Source organism: Lissotriton vulgaris, chromosome 7 (assembly GCF_964263255.1).
Source record: "Lissotriton vulgaris chromosome 7, aLisVul1.2, whole genome shotgun sequence".
NCBI classification, from domain to species: domain Eukaryota; kingdom Metazoa; phylum Chordata; class Amphibia; order Caudata; family Salamandridae; genus Lissotriton; species Lissotriton vulgaris.
The window spans coordinates 1522142517-1522169608 of NC_141695.1; the positions used below are offsets into that span (position 1 = coordinate 1522142517).

General features: G+C 47.5%; 1 protein-coding gene across 2 annotated transcripts in view; it reads right to left on the bottom strand.

The window, feature by feature from the left end:
• Window positions 1-27092, bottom strand: part of RALGAPB (Ral GTPase activating protein non-catalytic subunit beta) — a 1758088-nt gene that overhangs the window by 493761 nt on the left and 1237235 nt on the right. For both annotated transcript variants that reach the window (XM_086932393.1, XM_086932392.1), the window contains exon 24: window positions 4503-4668. In XM_086932393.1, the coding sequence (XP_086788519.1) occupies window positions 4503-4668 (166 nt within the window). The remainder of the gene's footprint in view (window positions 1-4502; window positions 4669-27092) is intronic.

Genomic DNA, 27092 nt, shown 5'->3' on the forward strand with positions numbered 1-27092 from the left:
GAGTCGGGGGAGCAACCACCAAGGGAAGTGGACTTGGCGCCAGCACCAGCGTTGACCGACCCCGCATTGGAGTTGCCTCAAAGTCGATGGCCACCACAGAGTACTAAACTCGGACGCTGACCATCGCCGAGCCTATTGCAACCTGCCTGGGAGGGAACACGAGGTGCCGGAACCGGAGTCGAGTCTGGTGTAATACCTGGCGTCAACCCAGGTGTCGCCGGCGCCGCCTCCGTCTGCGCAGGAAGCAGCACAGGGCTATGCGCAGACTGCCAAGGTGGGCTGTGCTCTGGGCCCTGGCTAAGTGGCGTTGCGTCGGCTCCGGGATCGGAGTCAACGCAGGCAGCCGGTGGCGGGGAAACGTCCGGAGAAGAAGACACAGCATGAGTGCCATCTACCTCTGTGGGACCCGAAGGCCCACCAGGGAGAGGGGGCGACTCAAACAGAGCTTGGAGTGCCTTTGAATAAGCCTCCATTTGGGAACGCGTTGCCCCAACACCCAGAAAGGGTGGGTACGGAGAATGAGACTGCTGTGCGCCCTCAACGGTGCAGTGCGAGAGGAATGGGCGGCAGTGACAGTGGATTAAGATCTCTGTAAGCGACGACTGTGCTTACGCTTATCTGTTGTCGCACGGCGGTTGCTGGAGTGACCTCGGGAACGAGCCTGGTCCCGTGTAGAAGAGCGGCGACAGGAGGGAGCCGGACCAAACACCCGTGCGGCTAGCAAATTCATGCAACGCTCCCTCAAGGACTTTGGTTTCATCTTCTGCCATGCCTCACAGTCCTTGGAGTCGTGGTGCACGCCGAGGCACCACATACAAATGAGGTGCGGGTCAGTGCCAGACATCTGACACGCACAGGCTTCACAAGCCCTAAATTCGGAAGGCATTACACACTGTTCTCACGACACCGAAGGTGTCGTAGAAGGCCCAAAAACCAACCAGGCTAAGGAACTACTGGTTTTTCAGGATCCGTGCTCGGATGTGTAAAAGAAAAAAAAAATGAAGTCAGCGCGCCGGGGCATATATGGCTCCGCTGACGTCATGTCCGTGGACGACATCAGGGCGGAGCTGGGTGGCGCTGCCACCTGGCACACAGAGGTGCTGCTGTGGAAAAATTTCCAGATCCATCCTGACACCTTGAGCTATTCTAAGTTAAGGAATCTGCGGCTAGACGTCTCTATCAGATACACTTTTTATTGAGCTGTTCGTAATTAGCCTTCCTTCGTTAACAAATTCCTGAACCCTTTTCCTGTGTTCCTATGGGAGATGTTGGAGGAGCTCTTCCATTTCGTCCCAGTGGGATCTGTCATGTCTAGCTAATTGAACCTGGTTGTTGGCTATGGGCCAATGATTAGCTGCTTGTACAGCTACACATTTCCCAGAAACATCTATTAGTTTAGACTCTTTCTCTGGAGGTAATGCATCTCCTGATATTTGGGTGTTAATCCTTTTTCTTGCATTCAAGACTTTACTATATAGAGGGGTCTGATGGTGCATCCTTATATGTTTTGTCAATGAGTGCTGTTATTACTCCAGGTTTGACAGGGTCTTTCAAAATGACCTCTGTGTGACATACTATGCCCTTAAGGAGTGGTAGTTATTGTGGCCTACTTCTGAGAATTAGATAAACTTTCAAAAAATAGATCCTCCTCTATTGTGTCCTTATGTAAGGGGACCTGATGGAAAGCTGCTGCCCCTGATATTAAATCCGATCTGCAGAAGCATCATCAAGTGGTGATCGATATCAGGGTCTGTATTCCCCTTGTGGTTCAATATCATAGTCATCCCAAGCATCCCAAAGGAGTATGTTTGGTGGTATAACCTCATCATCCTCTACCATGGGTGAATGAGGAGACATGTCACCTGCTTCAGATATTTGTGGGGCGTGAGGTGGTGGTGGTGTTTGTGGGCTAGGTGAAGCTGGAATAGAGATGTGTAATGGGCTGGTGGCTTCATCCTTCTTCTTGGAGGCTGTGGAGGAACGTCCAAAGCCTTTTGGAAAGTTAACAGTTTTTTTCTTTTTGTTTTTAAGAGTGAGGTTTTGCTAGTTGAAGCACTATTTTCCTAGTTCCTAGCTGAATCTGGAGTGTTTTTTTGCTTTGGGTTGAGCTGTTCCTGCATTACATCGAGGATCAGGTCTGGTGGAGATTTCGGTCCGAAAAAGAAGCATTTTGGTGGAATAAGAATTGATTCAGATGTAACTGTGCTCAGATCCAAAATACAATGCTTTTGTGACGAGACTGAGGGGGTTGTAGACCCAGAGGTCGAGGTGTGGAGGCCCATGCTGCAAGCCGAACTTTCAGAGATGAGCGGGAGGGCGGGACTTCGAGTACATCTTTTGGTGCGTGCCATGGCCTTTTTGCAGTGGGGACCGTAAGCAATCTTTTCGGTCGGAGCTGGTGTTGTGGGCTTTAGACCAGGGGTAAAAGTACTCACTGGCCAATGCTTCTGTACCTGCTGAAGGGTGGCAGAGTCCTGGTAGGATTGGGACTCGGAATCCTGTATTGATAGTGATCCTTCTTGTGCTGCCGAAGCTTACTCGTATTCCTCCTGTAATCGACTAAAGACGTCAGGTACATCGTCAGCTTGTCTACGCTGCATTTTTTGGTGTTGAGCATGTTGATCTAGAAGTGCCTTCTTTGTTTTAAAAGCATTGCAAGCCTCACAGTTTTCCTCTCGATGATCGGGCGAGGCATAGGTTGCAAACAGAGTGTTGGTCGGCATGTGGATACTTAAGAGTGACACTTAGGACAAAAGTGGAATGAAGTTAATTCCATTATCAGGTCAATTCAATTCAATAAACATTATTTCAGTCGTCAGACCATAAAAGTGCAGAATGCATATATAAAACCCAATAAAGTTTACATGTACTAAAATGTACTACAGTTAAAAAATAATGCTAAACGGATCATATAGCTTAACGTTTAAAATGTGCACCTATTCTTAAAAAGAAAAAATTGTACATTAGTTGCCTTTAAAAACCGATTGCAAAAAGAACAATTGATGGACAGAATGCAGAACAATGTCATACATTCACCCCAGTACAGAGATCTGGGCCTAAATCCATAGTTTTTTTGCTCACCATGCCATTTCAGTTTGGACCCAGCCATATGCAAATCAGTCTTAACCCTGCGCCCAATGGGAATAGCCCAACCTGAACTGCCAGGCCAGGTCCTCCCTGGACTGGAAACAAGCATCCTAGGACCGGTTTCGGGCTTCCAGCCCTCATCAGCTAGGATCGCTTGACTCCAGTGGCATGGAAAGCACGGGACCACGCCTGGGCATACCCGTCCCGCTCGGGGTGACAATGCAAAAAGAACAATTGATGGACAGAATGCAGAAAAATGTCATGCATTCACCCCAGTACAGAGATCTTGGCCTAAATCCATCGTTTTATTGCTCACCATACTATTCCAGTTTGGACCCAGCCATATGCAAGTCAGTCTTGAGCCGGCGCCCAATGGGAACAGTCCAGCTTGAACTGCCAGGCCAGGTCCTCCCTAGACTGGAAACAAGCATCCTTGGATTGCATTAGCAGGACATTATGCGCAAGACGTTGGAAATGGAGAAAGGGGGCCATGTCGTTGAGTGGAGATGTACTAGAGAACCGAAGGGAACCCGGAGGAGTCTCGAACAGGAGCGCAAGAGATTACATCTGAACCCGTCATTGGAAAAAACAATCTTAAGAAGGCGTTGATGACCATGCACAGTATTACCAAAAGGAGGAGTCACACAGACTCGTGACTTGAAGAAAATGTCTTGGAACAAAAACAACTTGTAATCATCCGAGACCAACACTAGATGTCGGACTTATGCAAAACATGCGTATCTACAGCACACATGCCCAAAACATGAGCTTTCTTTGTGATATTCTTCAAATTGGCAGAGAACCATAAGACATAATTTGTTGATTATTATCAGACTTATTCTTTAAGCATTGCCCTTATCAGGAAGACCAAAATAATGAAATAGGGGATCACAATGTATGGTCTGACTAGAAGACTTCACATGCAGAGCTCTCAAGTTGTTCAGCATTAGGATGCATAGCTCATCTGTTTGAAACGTTGTATCTGGTACTTGCAGTTTGGTTATCCCCCATTATAACTGAGGGACTAAAAATATAAGCCTGCAAATTAAAAGTCAAGACAGATTTGTTACTGACAGAACAGAGGGCAACTTCAGAGCTCTGCACAGGTGAAACTCACTGGGGCATCTTATATTTTGCATCAATTGGCGTAGATCTGACCGGTAAAACTTTCCTACAGTTGGAAGCACCGCAGCACTGTAAATTAATTGACTAATTTACACGACCATCATGCTTAATTCAGTTTATGTGTATCTTTGTCTAAATCATTCAATTCTTCATCCTTTTTCCTAAATTACTATGTACACACACACACACACCTATTTTAATGCACTTCTTACAACTTGTCATCTTTCCTTTAAGCATGAACAATGGTTGTATTCATGAGAACACAAAGTTACCGCTATTTTAAATCTTACCTTTTTCTTGTACTACCTCATCATCGCAATTGTTAATTGACCAACTGGTTGATACATGTCCCGTCCAACCAGGGTGTTTGCCCACATTAACTGGCCAACCAAGAGATAACAAGAATTCTAGGAAATGTGGCTGAACATTACTGGAAGACTCTACATTCTTCAAAATCTGAAAAGATGGCAATGTAAGTTATAAAAGGTAAGAAAACGTAAATGGGTTATTTCATCAGACAATATAGACACTACTCGCACAGTGCTGTGTACATAACCTTTTACACACAAGATTAACAAAACTATTCTGTGGGTAAACAAAATATTTTGTTACTTTAGGGCTTGGATAATCTTAGCAGGACCACATCATTTCTTTTTGCTGCAGTCTCTCACATATTCTATTGCACATTTTTCACTTACTGGCAGAATAGTCTTGGGTACAGTATTGGAGTAACAGAACATATCCTACACACTATAATACATTTTGAATAGAGCAAACGTCTTGCACTGGATATAAAGCAATATGTAGGTTAGTGAAGATGTGCTTTCTGAGAGGAGTTTCAAACTCATATGGAACTGTTAAATAATGGTCAAAATGATATGAGACATGGATTCAAATTCACTCTCACTACTTCAGTCACTGCTTATTAATACTAGGAAAACACAACAAATCGAATAGCTACACTCTTAAGAAAATTAGCAATAGTTGTTCTCTTCTGCTTTAATTTTCTCATTCTGTCTGTAAGCGTCAACTCTGGTAAGTTGCCTGTCAGAGAGAACGGATTCTTCAATCCTCAATGATCATTCCAGAACGTATAGTTCAAAGGATTACAACCTAAAATTCAAATTCTCAGCTCACTCTTTTCAGAATCAATCTGGACAGGCATTCCATGATCGAGCACCCAGAGTTACAGGGAGCAGGAAGGAGCCTCTAGGTTTCAAGTGAGGCACTTTATGGCCTTGAGAAAATATCCTACATGGTATGGACTCTACAGCAGACACAGTTTGCGTTTACAACAGCATGGATATGCTACTGGCAAAGACTGCAAAAGCAGAATGTAGCAGCTCTTTTCGAGCTGCATGTCTACAAGGACAAACAGTTAACCAGACAAGATGGTGATAAATTCCTCCTGGGCAATAAGCCCCAGAAGTGTGTGGCTTAGACTCCGTAACTGCTGTGCGTATAGTCTCAGGGATTTTTTTGGGGGGGGGGGGGGGGGGTTCCATTGCCTTTTGCCTAAGAAAGTGAAGGAAAAGGTGTTTATTGGTGGTATACATCAGAACTTATAAAATCTTCTTCAAAGTAATGCAGAAAAAGGGAACATATGAATGGCGGCACAAACAACCCTAAGTGAATTTGCATAGTATGCAAAACTGCTCCCTACGGGGGCAGGCAAAGTTTATTAACCAATACAATTCAAAGCAGTTTAATAAATTCATAACATCCGAGCAACAAAGTTCCCCAAAAATAAGAATTTAGTTGAATTAAGGAATAAAATGAAAACAAATATTACTAACACAATACTAAATAACCTAATCTTCTGAACAGTAAGGACAATACATTGGTCACACAGAAAAGGAAGGTGTTGTATTTTGTTTTAGCGTGCATTTCTCTTTAAATAGAACATTCTAACTTTTCTGATGTCATGATGCAACTTGGTGTTCCTGCGTTCTCGTGTTTTTGACTGCCAGTTGCTTCTGAGTCTTTGATGGGAACACCAGCTTTTACTCTGTTACTTATAATAAATTCCCTCAACAACTTCTATGGCATTTATGGCTGTCTATCTTTGATTACATCAGATGGCGACGATTAGCTTAGCAAGCAAGTGAGGTACAGAGTGAGTTTAAGGAAAAGAAATCTTGTTTAAGTTGGCACACGAGGGACACCTGGGACAATCCCTTACGAAGAGGAGAATTAGAGAGTTTTTCTGGTGGCCGGGTATGGACCAGCAAGTCTCAGAGTGGGTTGAGAGGTGCGCTGAGTGCTTTGAGAGCGAGAAACGGTTGAGAGTTGGGTGTCAGGGGGATGTAGGAAAAATTGATAATCCAAATTTGGCCTGGCATACTGCTTGCCTTGATTTTATTGGTCCTTTCTACTCTTTGAATCAGGATATGAGATTCGCGTTTGTGTTGGTTGATGTAACTTCAAAGTGGTTGGTGGTGAAATTTACAAAAGAGATAATGACAAAATCCACGATTAACTTGTTGACTGAGGTTTTCAGGGAGGAGGGTTACCCTGTGAGACTGATAACGGACAATGGACCCCAATTGGTTTCAGAAGATATGGTGAAATTTCTAGACGCATGTGGGATTGTTCACACCAGGACCTCATTGTAAAACCCACAAGGGAATGGTATCGTTGAGAGGGCTAACAGAATGGTGAAGGGTGTTATTCAGATGGCTGTGAGTTCTGGTGGGTGTTTAAGAAACATGGTTAACGACTTGGTCTGGGCATATAGGAACACGGTGAACGGTGTTACCGGTAAAGTTCCATTCAACATGATATGGGGACGTTTGGCAGGTACCAAACTGGTCCCAGCTTGGATGAAAGAGTGCATTGGATTGGCGGATTTGGGTGATGGTGCTTCAAAAGTTTGTGATAGGTTGAATGTGAAGAGATTGGCAGCGAATGATTGGGTAAAGGTTAAACCTGGTCGAGTAGGATTGGGTCTAACCAAGTTTAGAGGTCCATTTAAAAGAAATGCGTTACTTACCTGTAACAGCAGTTATCCAGTATTGGTGTCTTTCATAGATTCACATGCCTGAATCATTCCCCGTCGTCGAGACGGGAGCCTCCGGTAAATAAAAAAGTAATGTCCATAGACATACATGGAGAGAAAGGGTCCAAGGGTCTCCCCTTAGTAGCCTTTCCTTGTCCTTATGTAAAAAGGACCAAACTGACATAGTCAGCCAATCAGCTCCGACCTCCCTCTAGAACCTTCCTGGGAGGAGCCTCAGTCCCTCAGATTTTCGTACGCACCCAGCTAGGTTTGGCGTAGTATAGTTCCGAGAGGGAAGTGAGTCCTTCCAGGGGAGGCGGGAGGGTTGCATGTGAATCTATGAAAGACACCAATACTGGATAACTGCTGTTACAGGTAAGTAACGCATTTCTTATCCAGTATTAGGGGTGTCTTTCATAGATTCACATGCCTGAATCAGAGTAGCTAGCAATCACAGTAGCACATTTGTAAAACAGAGTTGCTCTGCCGTCACAGTAGATAATGCATATAATATCATACAATAAAGAGACAGCTTAGACATAATCTCATCAGAGCAATAATGTGCATACCTGGAAGGCGGGATGTAGGAAGGCTCACCTTACTGAAAGAGATGGCGAAGCACCGCCTGGCCCACTGCCGCATCCTTCTGGAGTTCGATATCCAGGCAGTAGTGTCTGGAGAAAGTGTGCGGTGACTTCCAAGTCGCCGCTCTACAGATGTCCAGGATCGGCACCCCAGCAAACAGTGCTGCCGATGTAGACATCGCTCTGGTTGAGTGAGCCAGAACACGGTCATTCAAAGGCCGGCCGGCCTTTTCGTGGCAGAAGGAAATCGCCGAGGAGATCCATCTGGATATGCTTTGCTTCGTGAGGGGTAGGCCCATTCTTGGCCTGCTGTATGCCACGAACAGCTGTGAGGATTTCCTGAGATCCTTAGTCTTCTCCAGGTAGAACTTCAGGCACCTCATAAGGTCCAAAGAATGCAGCGACCTTTCCGCTGCTGTGGAAGGGTTGGCGAAGAATGACCTAAGGACCAATGGTTCGTTGAGATGGAAGTCCGACGGTACCTTTGGAATGAACTTAGGGTTTGGTCGCAGTATCACCCTATCATGTCTGAATTGCAGATATGGTTCTTGAATGGACAAGGCTTGCAGCTCGCTAACCCTTCTAGCCGAAGTTAGAGCGAGCAAGAGCGCTGTTTTCCATGAGAGGTGTTGAAGCGATGCCCTGTGAATGGGTTCAAACGGGTGACGCATGAGCTGGTTGAGTACCAGGTTAAGCTGCCATGTGGGAGGTACCTTCCGAGGCCTCGGGAAGGATCTGTATAGTCCTTTGAGGAATTGCTTGACTAGCCGACTAGACCACAGAGAAGGTCCTGTGACCGTTCTGGTGAACCTCGAGATTGCTGCCAGGTGGACTTTGATGGACGCATGCGCCAGTCCCGACTGGGCCAAATGCAGGAGGTATGGTAATATTTGTTCTGGTGTGATGGTGAGTGGCCGTAAGCCCTGTTCTGAGCACCATATGCAGAACCTCTTCCATTTGAGACAGTAGGTCTTGTTCGTACTGTCTGCTCTTGCTTTGGCTAGCACATCCTTGCAGTCTTGTGGGATATTCAGGCCACCGAACTCTCTGTGCTCAGGAGCCAGGCTGATAATTTGAGCGATTGGAGGTTCGGGTGTTGCACTTGCCCGTCGGACATCGTCAGTAGGGCTGGGTGTTGGTTCAGGCGGATCGGTGATTTGATGGATAGTCGAAGCAGATCCGAGAACCAGTGTTGCCTCGGCCAGGACGGGGCAATCAGGATCAGGGTGCATGGCTCCGCTTTCATCTTTCTGAGGAGCCGTGGAATCATCGGGAATGGAGGAAAGGCGTATGCAAAGACGCTGTACCATCCGATGGAGAACGCATTTCCTAGTGATCCTGGTTGGGGATGCCAACTTGCGTAGCACGGGCATTTGGCGTTCCTCTTGGTGGTAAAGAGGTCGATGTTTGGGACTCCCCAAAGAGAGAAGATGTGAGTGAGGGCGCTGTCCGATAGGTCCCACTCGTGGGAGAGGGACTTTTGCCTGCTCAGGGCGTCTGCGATGGTATTGTCCCTTCCCGGAACATATTCCGCTTTGAGTTGGATGTCGTGTAGCACCAGCCAGTTCCAGATCGTCTGTGATTCGTGTGAGAGCGAGAGTGAACGCGTTCCCCCTTGTTTGTTCAGATAGTGCATCGTCGTGGTGTTGTCCGTCCTGACGAGCACTGGGGATTTCTGGATGCGGGGTAGGAAGGCTTGTAGAGCCAGAAACACTGCTCTCAGCTCCAAGAGGTTGATATGGAGCAATTGCTCTTGAGAGTCCCATTTGCCGCTGATCTGTAGGTCCTGGAGCACCGCGCCCCATCCCTCTAGGGAGGCGTCTGTTGTTATCACCAGCGGTGATGCTGGGAGGAGAAACGGTAAGCCCACTGTCAGATTGTGGCGACGTGTCCACCATTGTAGAGCTTTTGAAATCTTCGGTGTGATCCGAAGGATGTCTTCGAATGAGCCAGTGCTTTGGGTCCATTGGCTCGCGAGTGCCTCCTGCAAGGGCCGCATTCTGAGCCTGCAGTGCGGGATGAGGAGTATGCAGGAAGACATCATCCCCAGGAGGGAGGTGTAAGTCCGAACTTTCAGGTGCTTTTTCTTTGCCACCGCCGTGGCCAGAGATAAGATCTTGTCTGCCCTTTCTTTTGAGGGGAAGGCCTTCGTGCAGCCTGTGTCCAACATGGCCCCTAGGAAGGTAATTTTTGTTGCGGGAACCATGCATGATTTCTTGATATTGAGCGTCAATCCCAGATTTTGAAAGAGATTGGTGCAGGCGTTGGAGGACGTGACCGCGTCCCCAGGTGAGGGTGCTTTCACCAGCCAGTCGTCTAAGTAGGGGAAGATCTGGTGGCCCAGTTGGCGCAGGAAGGCTGCCACAGGCGCAAGGCATTTCGTGAATATGGGCGGCGCGGACTTGAGGCCGAACGGCAGGACTTTGAACTGATAGTGACGGCCCGCCACCTCGAATCTTAGGAACTTCCGGTGATTTTTGAGGATAGGGATGTGGTAGTATGCATCCTGGAGATCCAGTGACACCATGAAATCTCCTTTCTCTAGAATGCCCAGGATTTCCTGAATCGTCACCATCCTGAACGATTGGCTTCGTAGGAAGGTGTTGAGTCCCCGGAGATCCAGGATGGGTCTCCACTTGTTTTCTTTTTGTTGTACAAGAAAGAAGTGGGAGTAAAATCCTTTCCCCTTCGAGGATGCCGGAACCCTTTCGATTGCTCCTTTTTGTAGCATTGTCGAAAGTTCCTTTAGAAGCAGGCGTGGATGTTTGTGTGTCCGTCTGCGTGGAGGGGTATTGGGAGGGATGGAGGTGAACTCGAGAGAGTGGCCAAATCGAATAATTTGAAGAACCCACCGGTCCGTGGTGATGTACTGCCAATTGTGAAGGAAATGGGTCAGCTTTCCTCCAATTTGAAAGGATGGAGATGGTGTTTGGACTGGCTGGAGTAGGTGGTCACTGGCGGCCGCCAGCGCCCCTCTTGGTATTTTTACCTCTGTAGGACGATCTTCCGAATGAAGATTGTCTGCCCTGCTGTTGCTTGTTTTGGTACTGGCCTTTTTGATTGTACGAGAATGAGGACGAGGACCTGTTTTGATATGAGCCTCGATAGGAGGACTGACCCCTGGGCCTGTTGCCCCGAAAGGACTGGTTTCTAGACTGTAGAGAGCCCAGTGCCCTTGCCGTGTCTGTGTCCTTCTTAATGGCCTGTAGGGCCTCGTCGACCTGTACTCCAAACAGGTGTTGGCCGTCGAAGGGCATGTCTAGAACCTTTGCCTGAACTTCTTGGCGGAATGAAGTCGCTTTGAGCCATCCCTGGCGTCTCAGTACGGCAGCTCCCGCAAGTTGACGGAAGCCTGTCATGGCTGCGTCGATAGCACAGTCTATGAGTTCCGCTGCAGAAGATTGACCCTCAACGAGGAGCGCTTTCACCTCACCCTGGACGTTATCAGGTAGTTCCTTTATGTAAGGGGCAATGTCCTCCCATAGCTGTCGATTGTAACGCCCCAGCAAGGCAATGGAGTTGGCCACCTTGATGGACATGGCTGATGTGGAAGTGAAGCGCTTGCCAATCGTGTCCAGTTTCCTGCCCTCTTTGTCCGGGGGAGCTGACAGTGGTGAGGAAGGGTTGCGGGAGTTTTTCTGGGCCGCCTGCGTCACTACCGAGTCCGGTTTGGGGTGACCATTAAGGCAAGCCGCTGCAGTGAGTGGTGCCCTGTATTTTTTATCAAGGCGTGGGACCACCGCTGGCACAGAAGCAGGAGTGAGCATTAGCTTCTTTCCCTGTTCCCACAAAAAGTCTATGATTGGAACAGCTTTTGCAGATTTTTGAGGCTGTTCCTTGAAGTCGTGGAGGAAACAGTCCGTTTCCGTGGATTCCACCACCATGTGGAATCTCTTCGCCGCTCTCTCCACCAGCTTGTGGAAACCCGCAATGTCCACCGGTGGGGAGTACGCTTGGCGTGGTTGTGGTGAAGCTGGGGATGATGTAATATATTCGTCCTCATCATCCTGGTCCGAGTGGTCTGAGTGAACCTCCTGGACCTCTCCTTCCTCCAGTTCTTCCTCTTCCTCTTCTTCGTCCGAAGAGACCACCACTTGAGGATGGACTTCTTGGTGGGGTTGATGGTGAGGATGAGGGCGTTCCGGTGCGGACACCTGTACATGAGCTGGAGGTGTCTGATCTCCCTTGTCCCCTGGTGCGGGACTCTCAGGCGCTTGACCGCCTCTGCTAGGCTCCGGAAAGCGCCGCTTGTAGTCTTGCACAAGAAGTTTCAAGTCATCCACCAGGGTCGCCGGTAAGCATATCATGGGGGTGACTTCGGTGCGGACACTGGCTTGGACAGAGTGTTCCTGATATGTGAATTCTTCCTGTTCCTCATCAGTGCTTTGGCATTTTATGTGAAGGTCTGAGACTGAAGTAGCGGGATCCAGATGGTCATCCTCTTCGGATTCCTCGCTTTGAAAAATTTCTCGAGGTGGTTGCTTTTCCACCTTGCTAGGAGACGTTGTTTCCGGGGTAATTATTGACTTGCCCTGTTTGCCAGTCTGAATGGTAGAGCTTGTAGTCGTCGAGGGGACCGTCGACGGTGGTAGCATCATGGACGGCGTCTCCACCAGCCTTGATTTTTTCCATGGTTCATTCGACGACGAATCGCCCGTCGACGGTGTCGTCGTCGAGTCCGTCGACGGAGCCTTTGGTGTCGTCGTCAACGGGGTCGTCGTCGACGGTGTCTTCGTCGACGATGTCTTCGTCGACGATGTCTTCGTCGACGGGGTCTTCGTCGACGGGCTCGTCGCCGACGAGCCTCTCGTCGACGGGGTCGTCGACGAGGTCTTCGTCGACGGAGGGGTGGACGAAGGGATCTTGGTCGTCGACGACTGCGCAGTCGTCGTCTTTATCGACGGTGCCTTCGTAGACGATGGTCTCGTCGACGAGTCTCTCGTCGACACTCTCGTCGTCGTCGGTTTTGACGACGATGGGCTCGTCGCTGTTGACGGCGTCGTCGACGGTGCAGTCTTCGTTGTCGACATGGTCTTTGTCGTCGACGACGATGACGTCAGGAGAATAATTGAAGAAACAGGCCTACCTGTAGATGAAGAGGAAGTAGTCATCGTCGTCGAAGCTGAGGGCGACGATGCTGATGTGGTAGACACTGTGGTTTTGACTGAAGTAGTCCTCTGGCTTTGTCTGGAGGACGGAGCAGGCATTTTGAAGGTTTTATCCTCCTTAGCAGACACTGAGGATGACGCAGATCTCGCCTCTGAAGACTTTTTGTGGGTCTTCGCAGGAGGAGTGTCTGAGGGGCCCGGGGAAGCGTCCCTTGGCCTCTTGTTCGAGACAGCAGAAGTTCTGGAAACGCTGCTCACAGAGGACTCCAGATTGTCCCTGTTCTTAAGCCTGTCCAACCAGATCAGAAGGCGACCTTCTCTGTCTCTCACAGTCTTTTTGGGAAAAGACCGACAGATTGCGCATTTTTCCGAATTATGATCCGGGTAAAGGCAATACAGGCACAGGTCGTGTTTATCATCCGCATGAATCCTTTTCTTGCTGCAGGAAGAGCAGGCCCTGAACAGGGCTTTCTTCCCCGAGTCAGACATGGAAAAGGCAGTATAAACACACACTTACTTCAGGGATAGTGTGTTGAAGAAGTCCTTGAAGAGTTTTTAGGTTCAGAGAAAACTTCCAAGAGAGTTTGTTGAATTTAGAATAATCCTGAGGAGAGCTCAGGCTGGAGACTCCCTAGCACAACGTGCGGTAGAAAATCTGAGGGACTGAGGCTCCTCCCAGGAAGGTTCTAGAGGGAGGTCGGAGCTGATTGGCTGACTATGTCAGTTTGGTCCTTTTTACATAAGGACAAGGAAAGGCTACTAAGGGGAGACCCTTGGACCCTTTCTCTCCATGTATGTCTATGGACATTACTTTTTTATTTACCGGAGGCTCCCGTCTCGACGACGGGGAATGATTCAGGCATGTGAATCTATGAAAGACACCCCTAATACTGGATAATCAAATCAGTTCACGACAAATTTGTGACACTTTACAACGGCGAACACTGGAATTTGAGGTGGGTTGCCCTATACAAAAAAGCTAAATGTGACAATTCTGGTGATTTACAGTGTGATTTGGTTTCGGATAAAAAAAAAGAGTAGCGTCTTGGTAAAAAGTAGTGAGGATGCCATTAGTGGAGACACCTTTATTCCACAGCAAAGGATCAGAAGGCAACCTAGATATCTTCAAGATTTTGTGTGCCATTAAGTTTGTGTGTGGAAAGTGTGGGCATATGTTCATGGTAGTTCTTTGTTTTTTTCTTGCTTCTTTTTGCTTTTTCTTTTCTTTTAGATTGGAAGGATTGAGGATATGTTGTATTCTCTTATTTTGTTTTACCGTGCATTTCTCTTTAAATAGAACATTCTAACTTTTCTGATGTCATGATGCAACTTGGTGTTCTCGTGTTCTTGACTGCCAGTTGCTTCTGAGTCTTTGATGGGAACACCAGCTTTTATTCTGTTACTTATAATAAGTTCCCTCAACAACTTCTATGGCATTTATGGCTGTCTATCTTTGATTACATCAGAAGGGTATCCTTTTTGAAAAAAGCATGAAGTGAACTTGGCCGTAAATGTTCTCCGGAGTTGAGAGAACTGGTGCATTATTCCTCTATGCCTGCATTCTGAGACTACCAAGCGGCTTGCCCAATCCCCTATAGAGTCCTAGTTCATTATTACATTAGTATTTAGAATGCAAGTGGTAAATAATTTAAACAACTTTATAGATTTTTATCAGGAGTAAAGGATACAATTGTTCAATAATCAGCAAAATAATATTTGTTCTTTACAGTACGCAAGGGGATGTCTTATTGGATGTCCTTGAATACTAGAAGGGCTATTAATATCTGTTGACTCATACGTCATGCATACAGCTAGACGCTCCCAATGGCTAAGAGCAGCAACTAATGGTTTAAGGTCTTGATGACCAGAGACAAAAGAAACAAAAAGAGTCAGATTTGTGAAATGCAGATGTTTTTTGTAAATATATTTTCCGTGCTCTTCCTACATCTAAAGTTTATAAAGATCACCTCAGTCAAATGATGAAGGCTAAAAATAAGGTAAGTAAGAAATATTTCTTGGTTATGACCGAAGTGAGAAGCAACTTTAGACAGAAAGGTAGGACAGAGATGAAGTGCAAGTCCTTCATGAAGAAAGCAGAGAGAATTATCAGAATATGGAAAATCACTAATCTCACCCAATCTTCGTGCAATAGTTATTGCAACTAAAATACAATCCTAATAGAGAAGTTTTTAGTGGATGTTTCTTCAAAATATTCAAATGGAGTAGAATGCAAACCATGCATGACGGAAGGTCTCAAGGAGGCACAGGATTTCGAATCTTCACAGTGACTAAATCAAAAATCTATAAGCGACAAGGACCTAATTCAGTGAAAAAAACTAAATTCTTCCAAGGAGATCTGAAAGCTGTACACACTGTCAGTTGATATTGATGAGTAGGGAGATAGCCAGACCCAGAGGAAAATGTTTCCAGGAAAATTCTAGAAAGACGGTCACAAAAATATGATTTAGATCTCTAAATGTTCACCAATATCGAAAGGAGGCCTAATGGATCATAATATGATTTTGGAGTTGGGGAGGGGGGGCATTGAGAGCGTTGGATTATTAAGACAATCAATAATCTTTATTTGATTATTCATAAATAATCATAAAGGTAGACAGAAACATCGATAATGTTTCTAAGATTACATTACTGGAATGGCTATAGAGGCACTCTTATCTCAGAGTTAACTATTAAAACAACAGACTTATGGTACTGAATAGCGGATTTAAATCAAGCATTAAAAATGCAATAGGTCTCGCCTTTGATTAAGTTAAAGCCATTTGCTTTGCTAATGGTATTGTATAGAAAAGCAAATGGCTTTAACTTAATCAAAGGCGAGACCTATTGCATTTTTAATGCATTAAGTATGGCTAGATGGAGAGCTCTATTCCTCAACAGATTGGCTTGGTACACTGTCTGGTGATTAATGTATGACCTGACCTCAGTTTTTTGGCCGTCACTTTTTCCGGTTGTATGGGCTGCTGTTAGTAGAGTTGATGTTGAGCTGTGGACATGAGCCACTCTGGGAAATTAAGAGCCTACTTTTCTTCAAGTCGGTAACCCTGGAGACTTAAATACCTAACCCACAGTGGAAGCCTGATATTGAGAAAGCATGTTCCGCCCTCTACCCCAAATTGGCTGGTATAGTGGCTCTCTCGAAAGGTGCTCTAGACACTTTCCCGGCTTATGAAGCCCAAGACTCTATAGTGTCCAGCTCTCCTGGGTTCCTATGCGCTCCCTTCGTCGCATCTGGATAACTATGTGACCAAAATCACACCCAAATAAAGGCTGAATCCCTGCCCACAAGCTGCACCCAGGCCACCAGCAACCAGCCACGACAAGACTGAGCTCCTGATCCCAACCCACACCGGTACAATGCCCACCCCTGTCGCGCCCTCCCACTACAAGAGCACCTCTCAACTCCTATTGCATACACGATGAGAGGAGGGTGTCACCAAGGAACTCGCAAGTGGCGGGAGCACAATATAGGGCTGCACCCACGAAGAGGGCTCTGAAATAAAAGAGGGCACACATACACGTGCGTGACATCAAAGGAGACAACACAAGCCCTAAAAACACGAGGAGGGCTCAGAAATAAAAGAGGGCACACATGCCTTTGTGTTGACATCAACGGAGACAACACGCGCCCTGAAAACACGAGGGCTCAGAAATAAAAGCGGGCACGGAGAGCAATGCTTGCGAACTCAGCGGAGACAACACCAGCCTGAAAACACAAGACGCTCTAAGAAATAAAAGAGGGCACACACAGCCGTGTGTGTGCCACCAACGGAGACAACACGTGCCCTGAAAACACAACGAGGGCTCAGAAATAAAAGAGGGTACACACAGCTGTGTGTGTGACACCAACGGAGACAACACGCACCCTGAAAACACAACGAAGGCTCAGAAATAAAAGAGGGTACACACAGCTGTGCGCGTGACACCAACAGGCCCTGAAAACACAACGAGGGCTCAAAAATAAACAAGGGTACACACAGCTGTGTGTGTGACACCAACGGAGACAACACGCGCCCTGAAAACACAACGAGGGCTCAGAAATAAAAGCGGGCACGGAGAGCAATGCGTGCGAACTCAGCGGAGACAACACACGCCTGAAAACACAAGACGCTGTAAGAAATAAAAGAGGGCACATAGCTGTGTGTGTGCCACCAACGGACACAACACACGCCCTGAAAATACAATGAGAGCTCAGAAAAAAAAGCAGGCAAGTGTGTGAAACTAGCGGAAACAACAGACGCCTTTGGGCACACAACACAGTCTCAGAAATGAAAGCAGGCACAGAATTGTGTGTGTGTGAACCCAGTGGAGACAACACAAGCCCAGAGCACACTCTCGTGTGTGTGTGAACCCAGCGGAGACAACATCTGCCTTTAAAACACAACATTGTTGTCTGTAGTGAAAGCGGGCACAGAGCCGGGTGTGTGTGAAACTAGCCGGGCCAATTCGACCAGTTCTCAGAGAAAGGACAATTAAAACTGGTCATTATCGCCATCCGCCGCGGGAGCGATTTATCATTCTGCTCTGCGCCAGTATCACGTTCCAGCAGTGTGTGGCGAGGGCGGATGTAATTAGGCCCCAGGCCAGGAAAAGTAGGCGGAAAATGTGCTTCTGGTAGAGTTTTTTCAAGCATGGAGCTGTGATGTCCCTAATTCATTGCAGAAGGGACGTGTTTTCCCAGTAGAATAAAGGCAGCCGACAAAGCGACCTGGGCCAGGCCCACACTCCACCAGCATTTTACACTTCACGCATGCAGCACTTACAGAACAAGCGTGGTACCGCAAAGGCAGCCACATGTTTATTTTCGCATCGCACTTTCACTTTAAGTGAAAGCACGATGAGAAAGTAAACACGCGGCTGACTTTGCCAAAGCAGAATGAGAAAAAACGTAAGTGCGTACAGACTAATGAAGGAGTGTCACGCAGCCAGTAAACGATCCAATCCCGGTGGGCGCGGCTAAAAGGAGACAAGGGGGCAACAAGGAGGGACTAAGAAGCCTCCTTTACAATGAGAAGCCAGCGTTTTCCATGGAAGATGACACTACCCAATTAAAAAGATGGGCGGGGCTTCAACTCCGCCTCCGAGAGCTTCGGAATCCGTATTGATTCCAAGAAGCCTTCTGCATGGCAGAGAAGCGCATGCGCTGCTTTCATCAGGCTGAGACCTAAAAAGGGAAACCATGAAACACACCACAAGTGAAGAAAACATTTGCAAATAACATGAAGCAGGTCTCTGTCGGTCATAGAGCTTTTTTCCGTAGCGGATATCAAATATTTACAAGTAAAGGCCTCATAACGTTTGCAAAAATAAGTAAAGTGATACTAAGTTTGTGGAGATGATTCCTTAGACGTGCAATGCAGATTGAGGCGGTGCTATATCGTCCCAAAGGAATGGCTCAATGGCAAAGAATATAGCTCAGTCAGAATTTGGTGAGTAGCGCTCATTTCCATGAGTGAACTTCAGCATCAAGAGAGGGTTCATGGCCCAATTTGGTCTGCACCACTAATAGGTCCTAGTTCTAGAAAAGCGCCCCTTTTTGCATGGTTGCCCCCCCCCCTACTTCTGAATCCACAATTGGCACATCTCTGGCCACAGGTAAAAGGTACCAAGGGTACCAAGGGCACTGTGACCAGGGAAAGCCTCTTAGGGATGCAACACCTATTGTTCCACCATTAGAGGCCCTGTACCTTAACACCCACACACTGCCATTGCAGGCTGCATGTTTTGGTGCAGAGAAAAGTGAAGAGTTGACATGGCACATATCAGTGTGTGCCATGCCTACAGCCCACTGCCTAAGGCCTAGGTAAGCCACCCCTCTAGCAGGGGGTACTAGCCCTCAGGTGAGGGTACAGTGCATGAGCCCTGTATTCCTTCAGTGCCTAAGTCCATTATTAGACATACTAAGTGTAGTAAAGTCAAAAAAGAGAATATAGTCTGGGAGTTGGTAATTACAAACTCCACAGCTTCATAATGGCTTTATTCAAATCTGGTTAGTTTGGCAGTAAACTTCTCAGCACATAAACCTACACTGATGCCTCCTCCCCCAGGATGGGCCAGGTCCACAAAGGGGATGCTCAAAGGCCTGTGCTTTTGTGAGCTATCCCTGCCTTTTGCTGCCCTCAGCAACTGGCTCCCACTGGTTCTGCTCAGACTTTGAACCGGAGAATAGGCATGAAAACCAAGCTAAAAACAGGCAGGTGTGCCCACCTTCGCCAACCCCACCCCTCAGGTGGGGGAGGCTAGGTGAAGCACACATCTAAGTCCCCTCCATCTTAAAGATGAGGGGACGCAACCAATCAGGAAGAGGCTCATGCCCACCTCCCTCTGGAAGGTAGCATACTAGGACGTTACCCACCCCAAGGAAGGGACCAATTGGTCCCAACCTGCTCACCCCCTTTAACGCCCCTATATTTAGTATTTAGGGGTGACCCTGAACCTTGCATCCTCAGAGTCGAGGAAAAAAGAAGGAGGACCGAAGAGCCGTGCTGAACCAGGAAGAAGAGGACACCAACTGCTTTGGCCCCAGCCCTATGCCGGTAGGACTGGGGCCAAAGCAGTTGGTGTCCTCTTCTATGACCTGTCTACAGCAAAGAACCACAGCGAGTCCAGCAACCCCCAGAGCCCGGAGGACCTGCTCTGCAACCATCTTACAGACTCTGTCTCCTGTGAGCACCAGATTTTCTCAAACCAAAGACTCCAAGACCAGGATCCATGTGGTCCCGTGGTTCTGTACTTCTCTGCACCCGTCCGCCACAGCCTGAGGGTGAGTGAGTCCAACACCCAGAGGAAGTTTTGCCGGTTATCCTGACCTAGAAACCGGTGAACTCCGACCTTCCTCAAGCTTCAAGACGACATCTGCAGCATCAACCTGAAGGGTTTCCCGACCACTACTGATAGGGGTAAGAAGACCAAGACCGAAGCGGCCTGAAGAGCCTGATGCCCAAAAAAAACCCTGCGCCTGACATCCCACGGCCTTGGATGGCCCTACTGACGGTGTCCAGGCATCCCCCAAGATCCCAGCTTACTTTTCGAGCCGGTGGTCTCCTTGAGGAAGTCTCTGTGCCCGATCTTGCAGCAACTTTGCGGAACCTAAGGTCTTCATTGAGAATCATGGGTTCCCAACGTCCTCTTAGCCATGGCACCCGACCACCCCAGTGCGGCTGGTGGTACAGCTCCTGTGCGGATGATTGGCCCCTGCAGTGTTGACATTAACCCCAGGAGCTTTGCTCCCACACCCAAGTGGCCTGCTCGTAATCAGTCCCTAACAGAAGGCCCCATTAGCTAACATCGGGTTCCTGCACTCGGCCGCCCGAGTGCGCTGGTGGTGCAACTTGAGTGCCAACCTAGACCATGGGGAACCTTGGTCCTAAGCCCTAAAAAGCCCACATGTAAAATATTTATTTACCTGTGAAACCGATAAAAAAAAATTCTCCTACAGGAACCCATGTTATGAGATTTTGGACCTAAAATGTTTTAGGTGCTGAAGTGTTGTTTTGTATGGGGAAAACAGCAACTATAACTCCAGCCAAGAAAAGTCTTACTTACCTTGTATTGAGAGATCCTTAGGAGTGGTATCTAGGCATAACACCCCCAGAACTCAATGTAATCTGAAAGTAATCAAAAAATAATATAAAATTAATTACTGTGTAATATAATCCCAACCTGTAACAATTGCAAATCCATTCCCAATTGCATTATTGTGTAAATGTTTACAATTGAGAGTACATTTTACCTACCTGCACAAAGTCCTGCTTGGTTCTAGAAATAAAATACAAGTATACCTTTGTTATACTTACCCAATTGGCCTGGATTCTGTCTCGGAGTGTGTGTAATCAGTCCTTGAGTGAGTGAATAAAATAAATGCTTAACACACCCTCCGGATAACCTTAACTGCTTGCACACACTATCACAAAGAAAGCTGTTAGTACTTACCTAATTTAGACTCCGCTATACCTCTGGGAACTCCCTGGACTATGCACACTATACCTTACTTTGGTATAATATATACAGAGCCAGCTTCCTAAACTAATAAGTGGCTTTTGTATTTCCACAGCTTCCCTCTCCAACTGACATTAATAAAAGACTCCTTTATCTATGTTGTTGTTATGAACTAGGGGAGAAATGTAAAGAAGGTCTACCCTACTCTGCTGTGATAGTTTTAATGTAGCAAATTTGGTTGCAGAAGTCACAAAATAAACAATCTTCATTACGGAATGCACAAGTGTTACTCCATATTAAGCTTCATTGCAGCAGAGGGGCCCGATTGATTGAGCCCCTGTAGAGTCAATTCCCAGTTCCTCGTTTGCAAAGTAGCTTGGGATGCCCGTGAAAAGTCTCAAAATATGCCCACATAAGTCGTTTTCCTCTATCTGCATGCTTTTCATGTATCAGAACCCCCCAAATATCAGCTTCGTATGTTAAGATGGGTAAACACTTCCAGCTGTAAATGTCTAATAAGGCAGAGATAGGCTTGTTAGCAATGTTAGGCAACAAAATTAATCAGTGTTCCTAGAAGCACAGTTGGAGAAGCACAGCTTATTTTGTGTGATGAAAGTAAGCCAGCAACTAGCTTGCTAGAAAAATACCCCCCCCCCCCCATCAGTTGGCCCTGCACTGTGAAGCACTGCGATTTGAGCCCTTCCTGTCCACAGCCCATAGGGAAGGTTTTATTCAAATGTGTTTCTAAGTCCAAGCTCTCCATAATAACACAAAAGCACCAATAAGTTTCTTCGGGCCATTGGGTTTACAAGATAGCAACATGGCATTATCGAAGTATAGTAAAGGGGCATGGCTTGATGCAGGCTAGGGAGGCTCCGGACACCGCCTCTTGCTCCAGCAACGCACGGGAGCCTGGAGCCATTCTGAGCATCGGAGGAAGCAGGCAATCCCTGTGAATGCGGTGGGGGTAGGGTGGTGGAAGGGTTTGAGAGGGTACAAGGAGAGCCTCGGAGGAGCGTGATAAGCTATGACCCGCGCTGCAGTCCCTGACAGCGAACTGACTCCCCTTCATGCTGCGGTCCACATGAGGGCGACTGGGCAGCGGTAGTGTCCCCAGTTGCCTTTCTTCATTGCCAGTTTCCGACGTTACATGCTGCTGACACTAAGCCAAACCCCGAAGAATGCAGCACAAACAGAGGTGCCAGCTGCCTGCTCACAGGTGGCGCTCCTTAAATGGGGGACCCTGCTACAGATGAGGCATAATACTTTTGGTGAGGACCAGCAGGACAACCCCGCTGTATGGCCCTACACAGCGCCTCTCCACCCACCTTAACTTGACTGCAGTAGGGAGCCTGCACAATGGTGGGACTATGCTGCAGCTGAAGCACCAGGGATGCCTATGCACAATGCCAGCTGTGACCCTGCAAGCGGCCTACACTATATACAGCAGAGTACTTTGGAGGCACAACAATGGGGGCCTCCTTACCAGAGCACGAGTGAATCAGACGTGATGGCCACGCTGACGTAGGTAGGGCAAACAGCATTTCAGTCACCCAATTACCTGGCTTCGGGTAAGGGATGTGCCACAGACCATGCATAGTGAATAGAAATGGAGACCCATTGGGGCTCAGCCACCTGCTTCCCTTTGCACCCCTGACTGACTCTTCTCTGCTAACCACTGGATTATGAATAAGGTGGGATGTCACTAGTCCGGGATAAGTAGGCATCATGGGCCGCATCAAATCAGCCAAGGACACACTGGTGAGGAATCGCCTGGAAGCCTCTGGCAAATTTCAGTATATGGATAATCATCGCTCCCCCTGGCCAACTGGACCGGACACTAAAAGCTGTGAATGTTTCACACAAGATCCTGGAGAGCATGACGGAGTGGATGTGAACATTGGGATACTTTGAGAAAATCATCGTAAATTGGTGGGGAAGGTAAAATACCCATAAGGGGGTGGGGCCCACTCTCCGGGGGCTACAAGAGTAGGTAGTCAATCTTTTCTGCCGTGTAGACGTGCAGGTGGAGGATGTGAAGGGACGGAGCTGTAGAAACTATGTCAGGATAGTTGGACTACCTGAAAAAGTGGAGGGGACAGACATGGTGGCCTACCTTGAGTCCTGGTTAGCCAAAGAGATTGCCCCCAACCCAGTGGCTCTTATTGTTTTTTGCCCGGGATAGGGCCCACAGAGTCCCTGCGAAACCACCTCTGCCAGGGGTGCCACTGTGCCCTGTGGTCGCTCACCTGCTGAATTACAGGGAAAGAGACCTGATCTTACAAAAGGCTGGACAATTCCTTAAGGAAGCTGGCTTTTTATGTAGCATACCAACACGAGGTATACTATGTAGAAGGACCAGATGACCCTTACTGGTTTATAGGGCTTAAATTAAAAACCCAAATGCTCTCTTTTGTCATAGTGTGAGCGAGCAGTTTCGGCTTATCAAAGGATAGTATTAATGCATTTGTTGAACACACAGACAATAAATGAGACACTCAAGAAGAAACTCGAGACCAATTTCGAAAAATAAGACTTAAGATCTTGTTTGTGTGGACTAAGAAGCCTCAATGTAGTCACAAAGACTGATGCCCATACTATCCCAGGGAAGATGAATCAATAGATACTGTGGCTTCCACCAAGTATCCCAGCGCCTTTGGCTTGACTGCAGGCTATTAGCAGATTAGAATCACAGATACTGCAAAATCTAAGACAGCATTTTTAACCCCTGGAGGGCACTTCCAGTTTACTGTAATGCCCTTCGGTTTGCAAAATGCACCCGTCATATTTCAGAGGTTGGTGAATAAAGCTTTGTCAGGTCTGGAAGATTTGAAAGTAGCATATATCTAGATGATATACTGGTCTTTAGCTCCAACCAGGCAGGATCACCTGTCCACCTCAAGAATGTACTTGAGGCCCTGCGGAAGTTAGGCCTCACTAACAAGTCCAGTAAGAGCCAGATAGGGCATAATAAAGTTTCATACTTGAGTTACCTGGAAGGCTAAGTTCAACCATTGGAGAGCAAAATCTAAACCATTGTGGATTGGGTTGCTTCTACTGTCCAGACTCCAGTCAGAGCTTTTCTGGGCCTGACTGGGCACTACAGAAGATTTGCTAAGGAGTATGTGACCCTAGTTACTCCCCTTAATTACCTCAGCTCTAAGACGATGTCTAAGAAGGTGAATTGGTCTGTTAGCCATGAAGAGGCCTTTGATGCTCTGAAGAAGGCCATGTGCTCAGCTCTCATTCTACAGCTCAGCTCTCATTCTACAGAGTCCAGACTATTTCAAAAACTTTATTGTACAGGCAGCTGCCTCTTGAGATTGGAATAGGAGCAGTGTTGTCACAACATAATGAAGAGGGACAGAATCCACTGGTAACTTTTATCAGTAAAAGGTTGATCGCAAGAGAGAAACGTTGGTCAGCTATTGAGAGGGAGGCCTGTGCTGTGGTCCGGGCCTTAAAGAGGTTGAGGCCATACCTGCTTGGCACTCACTTAATTGTTCAGACAGACCATAAGCCCCTCTTATGGCTAAAACAGATGAAGGGTGAAACCCCCAAACTTTTGAGGTGGTTCATTTACCTACAGGGAAGTAACTTTTCAGTGGGACATAGACTTGGGAGTAACTAGGGCAATGTTGATCGAATTTCCAGATATTTCCCCTTTGAAAATGAAGACTCAAAAGATCAAGGCTAGTCTTCTCTTGTTTAGTTTGGGAAGGGGTTTTGTGGAAAGTAGCAACATTTTGGCATTGATACCTCCATGATTTGCCTGGTGTCAGTGTGATTTGACTGTAGTTCACTGGGATCCTGCTAATCATGACCCCAGTACCAGTACCCTCTCCTCTAAATTCTCTGGTAACTACTTTGTACAACCAACAATTGGCATACTGGGGTACCATTATAAGTCCTGAGTATATGCTACTGAGGTACCCAGGGCATTGGTACACCAGGGGTCTCCCATTGCGGCAGAATGCATTATGCAAGCTATGAAGGCCCATGCAACCTAGGTCTGCAGAACTGCCATTACGGTCTGCGTGAAGTGGTGATTGCACCTTTCACTTTGTATCTAAGGTTTCCCTTACATCCTGGTCACAGCACTGTAAACCTATAAATCACCCCTAAAGTAGGCCCTTCAGTACAATGGCAGGGGGCATGGTTCTAAGTGTGTGAGTATCCCTGCATGAGCAGAGGTATCCCTAAAAACCCCAGACTCCATTCTATGGGCTTTGCAAGTGCGGGACAGCCATTATAAGGTATGTAGAGGACACTGGCAAGTCGAGAAGTCCAACTAAGTAATGGCTGTCCAAAACCTGGTAATGTTTGGGATCAAACATGTTAAAATCATGTAACTACACGATGCCAGTGTACTGGGGGGCTCCGTAGAGGCCGCCCAATACCTACATGTGTAGCCTTAGAGGGCCTGCCTGCCAACCCACGCTCCTGCTCACCTTAAACTTTGATCTGCCCCCCTACTGACGAGCTTAATTCGAGCAGAGGAAGTTGAACAGAGGATTTCCAGTTTAAGAGAAGTGTGACTATCTCTCCTTTAAAATTCAGTAGGGTGAAGGTGTGAGAAGTTGGCCTGATATATGATGCTCACTAGTTCTAGTGATCACCTTGTATCAGCCCAAACAACCCTTATGGTGATTGGTTGTAAGTCAACCTTATAGACCAGCTATCCTAATGGTAGCATGGACAAAGCAGTCTTAGGCTAAACTCTTTTGGCATGTGAAGCCAGCTGTTTTACCACATATAACCCCTTGAATACCAAGTGAAAGGACACCACACAGGTTGTTATGAAAGTAAACAAGTATTTATTAACTAACATACACCTCTGAACTCTTTATGAGATCAGAGGGCAAAGCACATGACAATCCCTAAGGAAAAATATGTTTAAGTTGCACAAATTACAATGGTGCCCTGGGGCACGACAAACCATATACTAAGTAAGTGGAATGTGAAAGTCGATAAAAGGAATGGGGCTGTCCAGAGGCTGTAGGATCGCTGGCTGGGACCACGCTATACTAACTCTAGGTAGGTACTAGGAGGCCCAGGAACGCGTGTGCAGAGTGTGCACTCACACGCGAGATGCATAACAGTGTCTATGGACAGTACAGTTCAAGAAAAAGTTGAGCACGGACAATCCTGACTTGGTAGAACTAAAACGACTGTGGATCTGGACACTAGGAGAGTCAAGCTACCCTTGAGCACCAAAATGCTCTTGTTACCTCATCCACAGGCTGCGGGTGCATAGGTGCCAAGTCGTGTCGGGTTCCGGCGTTGAAGTCTATGGAGCCTGGAGGAAAAGATGCTGCAGGCGGTCATGAGGAAGATGTCCGGTATGATCCAAGGGTGGATCAGTGAAGAGAAGAACCTGAAAGCAGAGGGGACAATGTTCAAAGTCACTAGCCAGTGACTGGAGTGGAACCAGGAGTGGAACCAGATGTCGTCGTCGTGATCAGGTGAGGGTGGACGCTTGTCTCTGCAGCCACGTGGACCAGGTGGTGTCTTTGACGACCAGGATGGAGGCACGAGCTGTCCCACGCAGGCTCTCGCTGTCGGCGGTGTCGGATTCGGAGTCAACAGGCCTTGGCAAAGGCAACCCACGCGGTGAGTGGAAACGGCGTCTGGAGTGGACTAGGAGGGCCCGGGATGCTCCTCTTTTGGAAGGGAGCAAGGGCCAGTCTGGAGCAATCAGACCAGCAGTGAAGATTTCGCAGTTCGTCGTCTGGGAGGTCACTAGCCAGCCGGCAAGTGACCAGACAACGCGTCGAGCAGCAAAAAGGCAGATGGGCCCCACGCAGATCTTGTGGATGCTGGAGGGCTGGTCTTCGGTGCAGGAGCTGCTCGGGGTCGGGGCTTCTCAATCCCCAAAGCACTTGGACGAGGTTACCTCAGAAGCCGTGCTGGAGCAAAGTGCTGCTTCTTTCAAGATGGCCGGTCCCACGTGTCTCGTCGCACCCACGGATCTCAGCTGTGCTGCAGATGTAGGTAGAGGTCGAAGAGGTCTGGGAATCCGGGTCTCGTCGGACTCTGAAGTCTGGATCCTTGAGGGAATATGACAAAGGGAAGCCGCTGGTCGCTGATGGTGCCTGCTTGTGCAGGGTGGACACCCCTTGCCCACAACGGAGATTTCTTCAGTCTTCTGTGGAGCAGAACGTCGAAGTCCAGAGTTTCCTCTTGTAAAGTTGTTCAGGATAATCTAGTTTGGAATGGGACCAGCTCCTACCT